General features: G+C 51.6%; 3 protein-coding genes across 3 annotated transcripts; 1 reads left to right on the top strand and 2 right to left on the bottom strand.

The window, feature by feature from the left end:
- Positions 1-4,176: 4,176 nt before the first annotated feature.
- Z518_08475 (uncharacterized protein) lies at positions 4,177-5,767 on the bottom strand (the record flags this gene model as incomplete). The annotated part of the gene is made up of 4 exons (XM_013414216.1): positions 4,177-4,949; positions 4,994-5,084; positions 5,140-5,239; positions 5,292-5,767. The coding sequence occupies 4 exons, from the start codon at positions 5,765-5,767 to the stop codon at positions 4,177-4,179; spliced, it is 1,440 nt and encodes a 479-aa protein (XP_013269670.1).
- Positions 5,768-7,505: 1,738 nt separating this feature from the next.
- Z518_08474 (serine/threonine-protein phosphatase 2B catalytic subunit) lies at positions 7,506-9,359 on the bottom strand (the record flags this gene model as incomplete). The annotated part of the gene is made up of 5 exons (XM_013414215.1): positions 7,506-7,545; positions 7,597-8,498; positions 8,551-8,808; positions 8,858-9,189; positions 9,242-9,359. 5 exons carry the CDS (start codon positions 9,357-9,359, stop codon positions 7,506-7,508), a joined length of 1,650 nt encoding a protein of 549 aa, XP_013269669.1.
- Positions 9,360-9,861: 502 nt separating this feature from the next.
- Z518_08473 (uncharacterized protein) lies at positions 9,862-11,401 on the top strand (the record flags this gene model as incomplete). Its single annotated transcript, XM_013414214.1, has 2 exons — positions 9,862-10,100; positions 10,153-11,401. The coding sequence occupies 2 exons, from the start codon at positions 9,862-9,864 to the stop codon at positions 11,399-11,401; spliced, it is 1,488 nt and encodes a 495-aa protein (XP_013269668.1).
- Between the last annotated feature and the right edge of the window lie 73 nt (positions 11,402-11,474).

The following is an 11,474-nucleotide window of genomic DNA, read 5'->3' as shown; positions in this document are numbered from 1 at the left end:
ACGTCTTACATAGAAAAGCATTAATCGACTATCTATTGTATCGAGATCTGTCTCGCTTCTACCAATATTCGAAGGCCTCGTTAGCTACGACCAGCAATGTCAAGAGGCGCATCCCTCCCAACGCCTCCTAACGCCTCTATACCTTCCTAAATAGGCAATTCATGGTATAGACTGCAAGAGTCCTGAGCCGAACCAATACTTGTGTAGCCGAGATCGAGGGCGACGAAGTCGAAGACACTATTGAACGGGCTTGCAAATAAATAAATCAAATCAAATCGAGCCTCGAAAAGGATCGATTTGATTTGATTTGATTTGAATCGATTTGGATAGCCCCACTTTTTTCCCAAGATGATCGGATCTGTCGAACAATAAGCCGGGGGGATAGAAAGGTGAAAACTCGTGTGCAGATTGTAGCTATGGAAAGGGGGAAGCCCCTCTATATAGGCCAGGGAATAGGGGCTCTTGGCACTAGGCATCAGCCGTTTGACAGGATCCAATCCATGGATCATCTCAACATCGATGCTGTCCGTTCACCCTCGGTTACGAAACATCTCGAGTGTGATTGGTAGAGCTTCTCTGGGTTGTCCACAGACTGGATCCGATACGTGGTCCATCTCGACATCGACTTCTATCGAGTAGGGGTGCCCTCCCGGCCACATGGTCCACGGATTGGATCCGATGACGGTGCGATAAGGGGGAGTGCCACGTGATCACGTGACACCGCCAAGCCATTGGCCAACGTGATTGGTTAACACGACGGTCTTGGCGTCGCCACACAACGCCAAGCCCTAACCAGGCGATTCCAAATTTTAAATAAAAAAAAAAAAAAAAAAAAAAATCAAGTTTATATTTTATAATGCCAAAAACTGCTTCAAAATTGACACCAAATCGTGGTTGACCTATCAAGGACGTAACCGAGTGGTAAAACACTCGGCTTGCAGTCGAACCGATAGAATTGAGGGGCCTTACTAGTGTTCGATCATAGGTAAGGTAAGAGGGTTGTCCGGCCTAGCTTTCTAGGTGCCCTACATGGGTAAACGTAATGCTCCAGCCAGTGATTGTTGATGATGCCGTCTTGTTCATACCGTTGGGAGGTTACTGATTCAAACTCTTCTGTAGTTGAACTTGTGTGGCTGAAGCTTTCACTGGCTGCGGCGCCCCATCTATAAGTTCGTTAGAGATGGACTATAGGAGGGGGGGGCCTTTTATTTTCTTAATTTTTTTTTTGTTGCGTATATATAAACCGCCTGCCTTACAGAAGACTTGCTTAATCTTTTAGAAGTTAGAGATTGATGTTGCCGAGTGGTTCTAATTGCTTCGCGTTAAAGGTGAAGCGGGGCGCGCTGATTAGCTATAGCATTATAGTCTAGGGAATTACGTTGCTAGATATCTGATTGGCTACTCTCGGCAGACTGGAACGATAGCACATAAGCCAGGACCTTGGTCCATCTCCCTCTGTGTTCGCTCTTCCTTTTCTTTTTCAGCATTCAAAGCTCCGCAACTGCGTCCTACCAGTTGATGCCGCCGAATTTCTCTTCAATCTGCTCCGGGGTCAATGAAGCTGTGGGACCCTTTGGTAGTGACGGCATGGGCGGTCGTTGCGGGCTTTTGGAGCCTGGAGCACATCCAGTCTCTCTTCGAGCTGACTCGGAAAAGGCAATATTGCGCCAGTTCTGAGCCATGAGCACGTCAAGCATCCCTGGCGTCTTAGTGGTGTAGAGTGCGGCCATGTCCAGGTCGGCATCGAAGACGGCCCTTCACTCAAGCAGAACTTTAGGATGTCCGAAAACCCCCTTTCCGCTGCAAGAGTGGCGAGCGGTTGTAGTGGAACGGGAAGCGATTTCTCCTTGTCCGCTTGCCGCGTATTTTGGACAGGCGCCGCGACCTTTCACTCCATGTCGGAGCGATGGAGTGTCTCACAAATTCCAAGGTAGCCAGGAAGGCGACTTCTAGAAGGTTCATTTATTGGGTTGCTTCGCTAGCATCGGATTAACGCCTTTCTTTCTAACGGCGTACTTATCTCATCACTACGACGGTAGGCCGAATCCTGCCTGGTGAGCTTAGATTCAACCTGATAACTTTGGGGCGGAAGGCTGCTTCATGCGCGCACTCCGTGGTGGAGAAGACCTGGACTGAACGGACTGGACTGAACTGCCATATATATCAATGCACTATGAAGTACAAGACGAGAGACAAAAACGGTGCGAAGCTACCCTAGACATTTATAGCCAGCGGTACAGTCATGCCGCAAGGCTCCCACGCAGGCACACGAGGCTATCGACAGCCACAGTGGGCCCGCCCAGACCGTTCGACGAGTTCGGAAGGATTGTCGAGGAGGCTCCCAGGTTGTGCCGTGACACCCAGCTACTCGATGAGCACCCTGCGGAGCATGAGGACCAACAGCTCAAAATTCAAAAAATATTTTGTCACCTCCCCACTGTAGCTAAACACTGTCGTAGTATTCGCATTGAGATCAAGCAAGTCTTTCATAGGTCCTTCTACGTTGTTGGTATACCGTATTGCTCGCATTGAGAAGGTTCTGTCAGGGCACGAACTCGTCAAACAGTCTTGGCGGGACCACTGTGGCTGCCGATAGCCTCGTGTGCCTGGCTATGGCTTCGTGTGCCTGGCTGTAGCTTCGTGTGCCTGCGTGGTAGCCTGGCGGCATGACTGGACCTCTGGCTATAAGGATCTAGGATAGCTTTGCACTGCTTTCATGTTCTTTGTCTCTCGTCTTGTACGGAGGTGTGCACCAAATCTGCCCGCAAGGGCGGATAGAAGGGGTGAAAACTCGTGTAGATTGCAACTATGGATGGGAGGGGGAACCCCCCTATATAGGCCAGAATAGGGGCTCTTGGCACTAGGCACCAGCTGTCTGATATCTTCTGTATATCAATCAACGCCATCCGAAGAGCAGGTTGTACAGGATCGAGAGGACAGAGATTCTGCCTCATCGTCGCTCGTTGTGGTGTTTTGAACTGCGCCAGGGTCATTCGAGGCTCGCCAGTCCTCGTATTTGTTACGTGTGTCACACCGGGTGGACGTCACGTGGGTTTGAGGTCAGGGACTATGAGTACAAGGCTGCGGAGCAGTAGGTACAGAGCGTGTCAATGTATCTAAAGGTAGGGGTGTGATAATGAACGAAGTTGGCTACGTAGGATATCAAGGGGTGAGGCCACAACTATATAGACCGAAGTCATTACCCAAAGGGGTAATGATATATGACCTGTTAACCTGTTGACCTGCCACTAGGTCATAGGTCAATATCCCAAGTATTGCCATTCCTGGAAGTCACGTGTCACTCGGCACATCTTCCTCTCCTAGGTTGCGTTACCGATCCCTCAGGACCTTCTTGTGACAGTATTCCTCGTTCTCGTCCTCCTGATCCTGCCTGTTGTCGTTGATGTATTGTTGAACAGCAGCATTAAACAAATGCTAGCCAATCATTTATGACAGACTAGGATATTTTGCAACACTCACTCAATAGGTTGTATCAGGCAGCAATGGTGACGTACACTCATTGGATAGATATATAGATGGGCTCTACCCTACACTCATGAGGAGAGCCAGAGCACTCTTTCAATTTCACGAAGTTCAACAGGGATGTACAGAACGAGATAGCCCAAAGAGATGTGGATAAGCAGTTGGAGTCGGAAAGGCGTGAGAACAGTGATGGCAGTTGTTGGATGACGAGAGGTCTCCATAGACGACGACGTTACAGATGGTTGCTCTGTGCAACGATGTAGCATTCCTGTGTCTATAAAAGGAGTCTCAGGACCTCGACAAGTAGATAGAAAACAGAGCGCTCCTTCATCTCACGTTGCACAAAAAGTTTGACACATATTGACTCGTTACAGCAGACGCAATGTCTCCATCTTATCTTTTGTGCACAATTTGGGAGATGCTGCGTCCTTCCACCCAAGCAAATCTACCGAAGCAAATTGCTCGTTCTACTGAGCTTGCACGCTGCAATGCTGCTGTGGCCACGTTCGACAACCTTCTGGGTGAGGCCAATCTGGATCTCAAAATTGGACCGAACGCTCGGCACGAGTGGGCAATGTTGAATGGCCCTTCTTTGCCTCCTGCAATATTGATTCATTCTCCCTCTCTCCTGTGTACAGGAATGTATCAAATTCCACCTCATCGGCGTCCACCGAGCTCTACCACTATCAGCGCTCAACGCCCAATCTCCGAAACGTGGTCTTCGTCCAGAGTGAAAGAATTCGCATTGTCATAGAAATTCTGCGATAGCGGCGAGATCTGCGTCGGCTGGTCGACGGACTGCAAGAAGACGTAGCTGACCTGGCCCCTCTCCTTGGTGTCCAGGTCCTGCGCCATCGTGCGCAGCTCGACGCTGGCGATCTTGCCTCCTTTCTGGTCAATCTGGACATCGCCGACGGATCGCGATGTCGAGACCAAGGCCGGTGGTCCGGATCGATCGTAGGTCGCGACGTTGATCTCGCGCACGACGCCGTCCAAGCCGACGAAGCGGACGAAAGTCGAGTTCTGGTGGTACGTGAGCGTGGGGCCGCTATATTTGATGGCGGATATCGGGGTTGGCGTCTGGATCGGGCCGTCGAAGACGGTGCCGGACGTGAATTGGCCCGCTGGGTACGCGGAAGAGGTGGAACGCGGGTCGAATTCGAAGGAGCTTTGGATCAGTCGGTGTTTCGCGTCGAGCATCCAAATGTCGGTGATGCTGGCGCCGCGGCTCGTGCACTCGATTCCGGAGGCAGCGAAGGAGTTCTCGAACGTGTGGTTGTGGTACCACGCCGTGTCCTGGACACTGTGAGTGAGCATGTGGTTGTGGCCGTCTTGGCCGCCGTAAAGGAGCACCAGAGACCCGTTTTGGAAGCCCGTCGGATCGCTGGACCAGAGCATGTTTTTGCAGACGCTCAGGCCTGTGGTTGGACTTGAGTTTGCTTTGTACCCGCGAAGTCCGAGGGAGCCTCCGAGAAGTGAGTAAGTCGTCGATTTGAGCGGAGGAGCTAACCTGGAAGCCACATCACAGGAAACGCTTCTGTAACTGTGGAAGCCTGTGTCTCTTGGAGAGTGTCATCTGAGCCGACGTAGAAGACTTTCCACTGAAGGGAGTTAGGGAAACCAGCCCGTGGAATGAAAAGGGAAGATCAACCCTACGGTAGTTTCAATTCCAATCTTGTAGGTCACGGCCATCAGAGGCCCACCCTTGCGTGGTGGAGGTGCAGACGAGCTCAAAATGTTGTCAGACGCCGTACCGCTATATTATCATCAGCGAAGCTCTCGCCATTGAAGAAGGGGGGGAAACATACCCGGTCCAGCGCTGATCCTTGTCATCCCAGACGATGTGGCGAATCTGGCCTGACGCATGGGAAAAGAAGATGTCGACGAACGGCGAATCGTCACCTCTATCCAAGGCGACGAGTCCTGCGATGCCTTTTAGAGCACCGGTCGGATGTCGTGGACGGAGGACAACGGCCAAGACAACAATCACGACGACCAAGACGGAGGCGAGGAGAACGAACACGGCTCGGTAAATCCAGGGGTGGTTTGTATAGCTATGGCTCAACCTTTCTTTGAACTTTAGCGGCCTAGCAATGGCGGTATTCTCCAGCTCCACCGGAGGCACCGGCTCGCTCCAACGGGCATTGCACTGTCGGCAGACGTGTTTTGGCCTGCACTCCACGACCTCCATGGGAGTCTTGTTGAAGGCAACCTCGGGATCATCCGAGAAGCTGCTCAGGTACGTCGCTCGTGGGCTGAGGGGACTGATATTTTCTGGCTCCATAGAACTTGTTGAATCCTTCAGCCTTGCACACGTCGACAAGGAGGTCGGATCAGCCGCCGAGAATGAGATAACAGATTGAGCACTTGGTTAAGGAGCATGCTACGCAGGGCGAACTAGTGTTGTGAAGGGACTCGTGCCAGTCAAACGAGCTGATGACCCTTCCGGCCAAGTACCAGTAATGCCTTTGATTCGCCAAGGAGCTGATGTAGTAAGGGGAAGAGCTCTTATATATATATGCTCAGAAGGAGGCAGGTTGCCCAATCAGGTCGGAAGAGGCTGCATTTACATTCAATGCAAGGGCAGCCATCAAGCTCGAGTTGTGATGGTGCCAAAGCATAGGCGAGAATTACGTGCTCGATAGGCAAACAAAAGCAAATGAGGCTTTGCTTATATGAGTGAGACATTGTATGGTGGCTGCTGGAGTCAGCCTGTTCAAAATGTGGGATTCTGCCGCCAAGGAGGCCAGTCCAAAAGAAGCCGTCGGATCAAGTTCCGGGCGGGTCGTGATGTGGGGGCCGTGCTAGGGGGCAGGTGACGGAGGAGGGGACATTATTAGATTTGGGCGCTGATTGGTCGCCCTCCTTCGACTCCTGGCATGCCGAATCCGGACGGTTACTTGACTTTCAGCTGATAAGGTTGCATCCGCCAACTTCTTGATCTTCCACTCGTTACCGGTGTCTGTGCCAGGGTCATCTAGGACTTGTCGATGAAATGCATGCCTTCAGTGAACAGGACCACGCCGGAAACTTTGCATGAGGGTTGGTGGGATGGAAGAGGAATGTGCTTTCGCCTCGTGTTTCCATCTCCGCCCAGCCAGATGTTGGTGAAAAAAGGGACCGGGAACGAAGTGTGAGGGGACGACGACGGGTTTAGGCAGAACTCGAGGGCTAATGGCGCTAACCCCAACTGGGCAGGCGGTGAAGGGTCGTCCAGCCCGCCTTACCGTAGAGGGCGTACGTGCTGGAGTTCTTTAGCCTGAACTGAATTCAATCCGTCGGGCTACCTGCGGCATGCAGTTTCCAGGGGCAGATGACGTTCCGCAGAAGGTCATGAGGTCGAGAGAGGCCTGGCGCCTTCCTCCTTCTAGCGCCGTTGCCGCGGTGAGCCACCCACGCACCAAACGCATCTTCCGTGCGTCGCGACTGACGCATATAGTGGCCTTGGATCACGAGGCTGAAGTGAAATCATAGTGGGATGGATTGATGATGAGATTTCCTTGGGAGCCCTTGTTCTTTCCTACTCCCATGAAGTCGCAGGCATGAGGACTTCTTTCCAAAGAGTCGAAGTCGTGACCTTTCGATTGGGACCTTCAGCATAGGACACTCTCCGTGTGCGTAACATTGTGACTTGCGAGGGAGAAGAGACAGGAAACGATGAGGGATTTCGGGGCCAAAGACTAATATTTGTATCTCTGCTCCCGCAACCAAACTTCCATCCCTAGCCCACCGCAGGCAACCAATGGCACACGGTTCAGGTCGGTTAACGCAGCAGTGCCTCAAGCAGCGGCTCCAACCTTGTCCTGCTCTGCAGACCACACCTCTCGACGTTCGACTCGAAACGCGGCTTCCAGTCTTCCGTATTTTCAGCCACCAAGAAAGGTCCAAGCACTTGTCCGACGTCGACTCACGCTGTTCCTATTTTTGATCATTCGTCGTCGGTTAGTGTGCATGGAGTTCACTCGTTCATTAATCAAGACTCGTGGTTGCGAGAACCTGTCCTTCTTAGACTGATTAGAATTTTACTCCTTTCGGCGGTGACCACGTGGATTGGAGGAGCCGCTGTGCTATGTTAGCAAGGTATAAAAGGATGATGTGAATGGAGCAACTGACAAGCTGATTCTTCTTGCTACATCCTGCAGATTCGTGTCGTTCTCGGCTTCCGTAGCAGCTCTCTCCAAAGCGACTCGTTTATCCTCGGCACTTCGTTTCTCAATCTCCTCCGGTGATGGTGGCAGACGCTCGTTCTGGAGATCCACCTTGCGGGCATCCTCGAAATTGTGGATGGCTTGATTGATACCCTCTGCACCGAACATCAGTATCCCCGCGGGGAGACGACCTCCAGATTGAGTCTTGAGCTCCGTAACACGTTCAGACTCTTCACGCAGAACCTGGAACACCCTTGAAAGTCGACCAATCGCCAGGATTTTATTCTTGATCGCATGACGCTTGGCTTCTGTGGACTCAGGATCCGCAGCTAAAGGCGGTGTCTCCGGTCCGACGCTGGAGCTTGGCGTGTCTTCCTCCAATTCTTCCTTAGAGCAAGTGTTGAGGACGGTAATGAGCATGTCGGTGATCTTTTCGCCGACAAACGGCAGAGACCAGGTGAAGACATTTATGAAATTCGGCAGCCAAAATGGGTGCGGAGTGTAATTAAACTGACGAATGTTCATAGCATTATTCTCGTATTTCAGCACGGCCGCCTTGTTGTTGTAGAGATCGAGGTAGTTGGGGGCGCTGAAGATGGTCATGACGCTGGGGAACCCGGTCGTCCGAGTCTTGCGATACATACGGTATCCAGCATCTTGGGCTTCATGGGCTCGAATGATAGCGAGTAAATTATTCTTCTCGAGGAAATTGCATACCGCAGGATAGGAAAAGAAGTATGAGCAGCCCCTCACGTGGTTATGCACAAAGTATTCGCCAGTCTTCTCTTGACCAAATTCTTCCAATGGATCGGCCCATAGAATGTCGCACATAAGGCCGTGGGCGGGGGGCTCACGAAATCGGTTAATCTTCCATGAGTTAGCGCAAGTGGGAACCACGGAAGTAGTGCCAACGACTGACGCTCTTGATGTCCTCCAATGTGTGTAACTCAGGGCTCAGCCCGCCGTGTATGCACAGAAACTGCTTGTTCATGACCGCCGCAAGGGGCAACGAGCAGAAAGACTCAATGCATGCATCATACACCTTTTCCGAATATTTGTGTTTGCACTCGAGTTTGAAGGTGAAGTAATCGGTCAAATACCGACATTCATGATTTCCTCGTAGCAGCCATAGGGTGTGGGGATACCAGATTTTGAGGGACCACAGGTATAGCACGCACTAAATCCGTCAGTCTGGAATCGGATGATGTGAAAGCCGTGAAACTCACCTCAATGCTAAAATATCCTCGGTCTACATAATCACCCAAAAATAGGTATCTGCTCTCAGCGGGATCCCCTCCCACCTCAAAAAGCTTCATCAGGTCAAAGTATTGTCCATGAACATCGCCGCAAACGGTGATGGGCGCATCCATTTCCAACAGATTGGGTTCGGCTTTGAGGAGTTTAGTGCCTTCATTGATGATCCATAGTGCTTGCTCCTCGGTCAATCGGCCTTCGCGGTAGAAATGCTGCTTGAGGAAGGACAAATTGGGCTTCGATCGGTCAGAGGATGAGTAGAATTGCTCGTTGGTAGGGGGTTGCATGGCGGGGGCCGGGACATCTAGAACTGGATCAGACTGAGATAACAGCAACGTTCAGTGGCAGACACATACCTTTGCACACTCGCTCCCGAGTGCTCACTTGAGAACCATCTTCCATGATATGCAGAGTGAAATCGATCTCTGGCACGGGCTTCTTGTCCACCACGGACTTGTGCATCAGACCCTCCATAATGAGTGTCAAGTGCGCTCAGAGCGCGAGTCGCTTTTGCGAAATCTTTGAACTCGATCACTTTCGAAGCTGAATCGGGCAGACCAATATTTCAAGGAAAGTGGAGGTGATGAGCAGGACGTCTCAAGAAATATTTGGAGCAGCTGAAAGCTGAAAGAAAGTGCGTAGGAATCGGGAGGGCTGAGGCTGTAAGAGTCGGGGCGGTCGAAGATGGGCAACAGTTTCAGAAGGATTAAAATTTGATGCCCTAACGTGATAAAGCTCGGGTACCTCGAACATCACCACCAGCTCACGACAACACGATTAGTTAAACAGATGTCAGTTAGTCGGGAGTCCACTCACCATAGGCACCATCTGGCCCTATCAACACACCTGGGAAGGTATTCTGTCTACCTGCCAAGACCTTCACAGTAAAATACACGACGCGTCCAACATCAGAACCCCGTACCAAATACTGATATTCAACACCACATCTCCTGTTGCCTAGTTCGCCAGGATCAACATGGCGGCAGACCCTCTCACTGCAGCCACCGTCAATGACCTCTTCAATTTCGACTCCACCGACGATGAGGACCCCTTCCATGACAAATCCTGGCCCAATGGCCGGGACGACAAGACGACATTGAGTCCTGGCAAACGAAAGGCCGACGACGATGACAACCTCGGTGTAGATTTGGGTTTGGATGAGGAAGTCAAACTCATCAAGAAGAGGAAACCGATTGCCAAACTTGACGAGGCAAGGTCGGTCCGATGGGTCCCTACTGTTGGAATCCGTGCTCATATCAGATCACAGGCTCCTCTCCGCCGCAGGTATCCCGAAACTCCGCGCCCTCGCTCGCTCCGGCAAGATTTCAAAGAAACTACACTTCAAAGGCAAAGGGCACGAATTCTCCGACGTCGCTCGTCTATTGAACTACTACCAGCTATGGCTGGACAACCTGTACCCTCGAGCGAAATTCGCGGATGGTCTACAGTTAGTTGAGAAGGCCGGGCATAGTAAGCGCATGCAAGTGATGAGGAAAGAATGGATTGATGAAGGGAAACCCGGATATATCAAAGAAAAGACGAAGAAGGCCGATGAAGAACGGGAGAAGGAGGGGGATACGGATGACCTGTCCGCTGGCGACAGCAAGACGTCCGGAAATAATTGGGAGAACAACGCTTCCGTTTCTCCCCGTGTAGATGCAGAAGGAGGCTCCCTCTTTATCCCAGATTCACGCCCAACTCGGGACGATGAGAACAATTTGCCGGAAGATGACGAGCTTGATGCGCTGCTAGCTCAGCAAGACAATGCTAGAGCTCCACACGCACCAAAGTCCACCTCAAGACAGGCGATGGATCTTGACTCGGAAGGCGAGGACGATCTCGATGCACTGCTCGCGGAACAAGAAACCAGACGAGGTCCACCGACAGCATCGGCGCCCAGTGACACCTCCAAATCCAAGCCGTCGCCATTCGACGAAGACGATGAAGATCCGGATGACCTCGACGCACTGATTGCTGAACAAGAAGCAACTTCCGAACCAAGTACCGAGCAACCCAGATCAGACACACAGCTTCCAACGGTGCGGAACAAGGTTCTCACAATCCTCGATGACAATGACAGACATAAAGATGTAATGAACGAAGACAACGGGCTCGACGCTCTCATCGTCGAGCAAGAAGCACGACAGCAAGAAAAAATAAAACAGCGCTCCTCGAGCACGAGAGCAACAACCTCTCCGGGTACCTCAACTCATTCGAACACGGACGCCGATGTACAGGTCGATCCAGATGCAGATGCAGACGCAGACGCGGATGGGGAAGACATGTTCTCCTCATCCCCAATCCGCACTAACGAAGCAAGATCGCGAAGTTCGAATATTGTTCCTGGACTGTCAGCTCCAGTTCCGACGCGGTCCACAACAGATATGGAAACAGAACGAGGATCAAACAGAAAAGGGAAAATGGCTGACGAAGAGGATAGTATAGAAGCGGAGGCGGATAACAACGATATGGGGGCAGACGACATGTTCTCGTCTTCGCCTGTGCAGAATGATTGAGGACGAAGTTTGTTGGTCCATGTATGGCAGTGGAAACGGTTCATGGTGGATTCGCAGCCTCCTGCACGACGTT

This window comes from Rhinocladiella mackenziei (assembly GCF_000835555.1).
Source record: "Rhinocladiella mackenziei CBS 650.93 unplaced genomic scaffold supercont1.6, whole genome shotgun sequence".
NCBI classification, from domain to species: domain Eukaryota; kingdom Fungi; phylum Ascomycota; class Eurotiomycetes; order Chaetothyriales; family Herpotrichiellaceae; genus Rhinocladiella; species Rhinocladiella mackenziei.
This window is presented reverse-complemented; position numbering and strand designations above follow the sequence as displayed.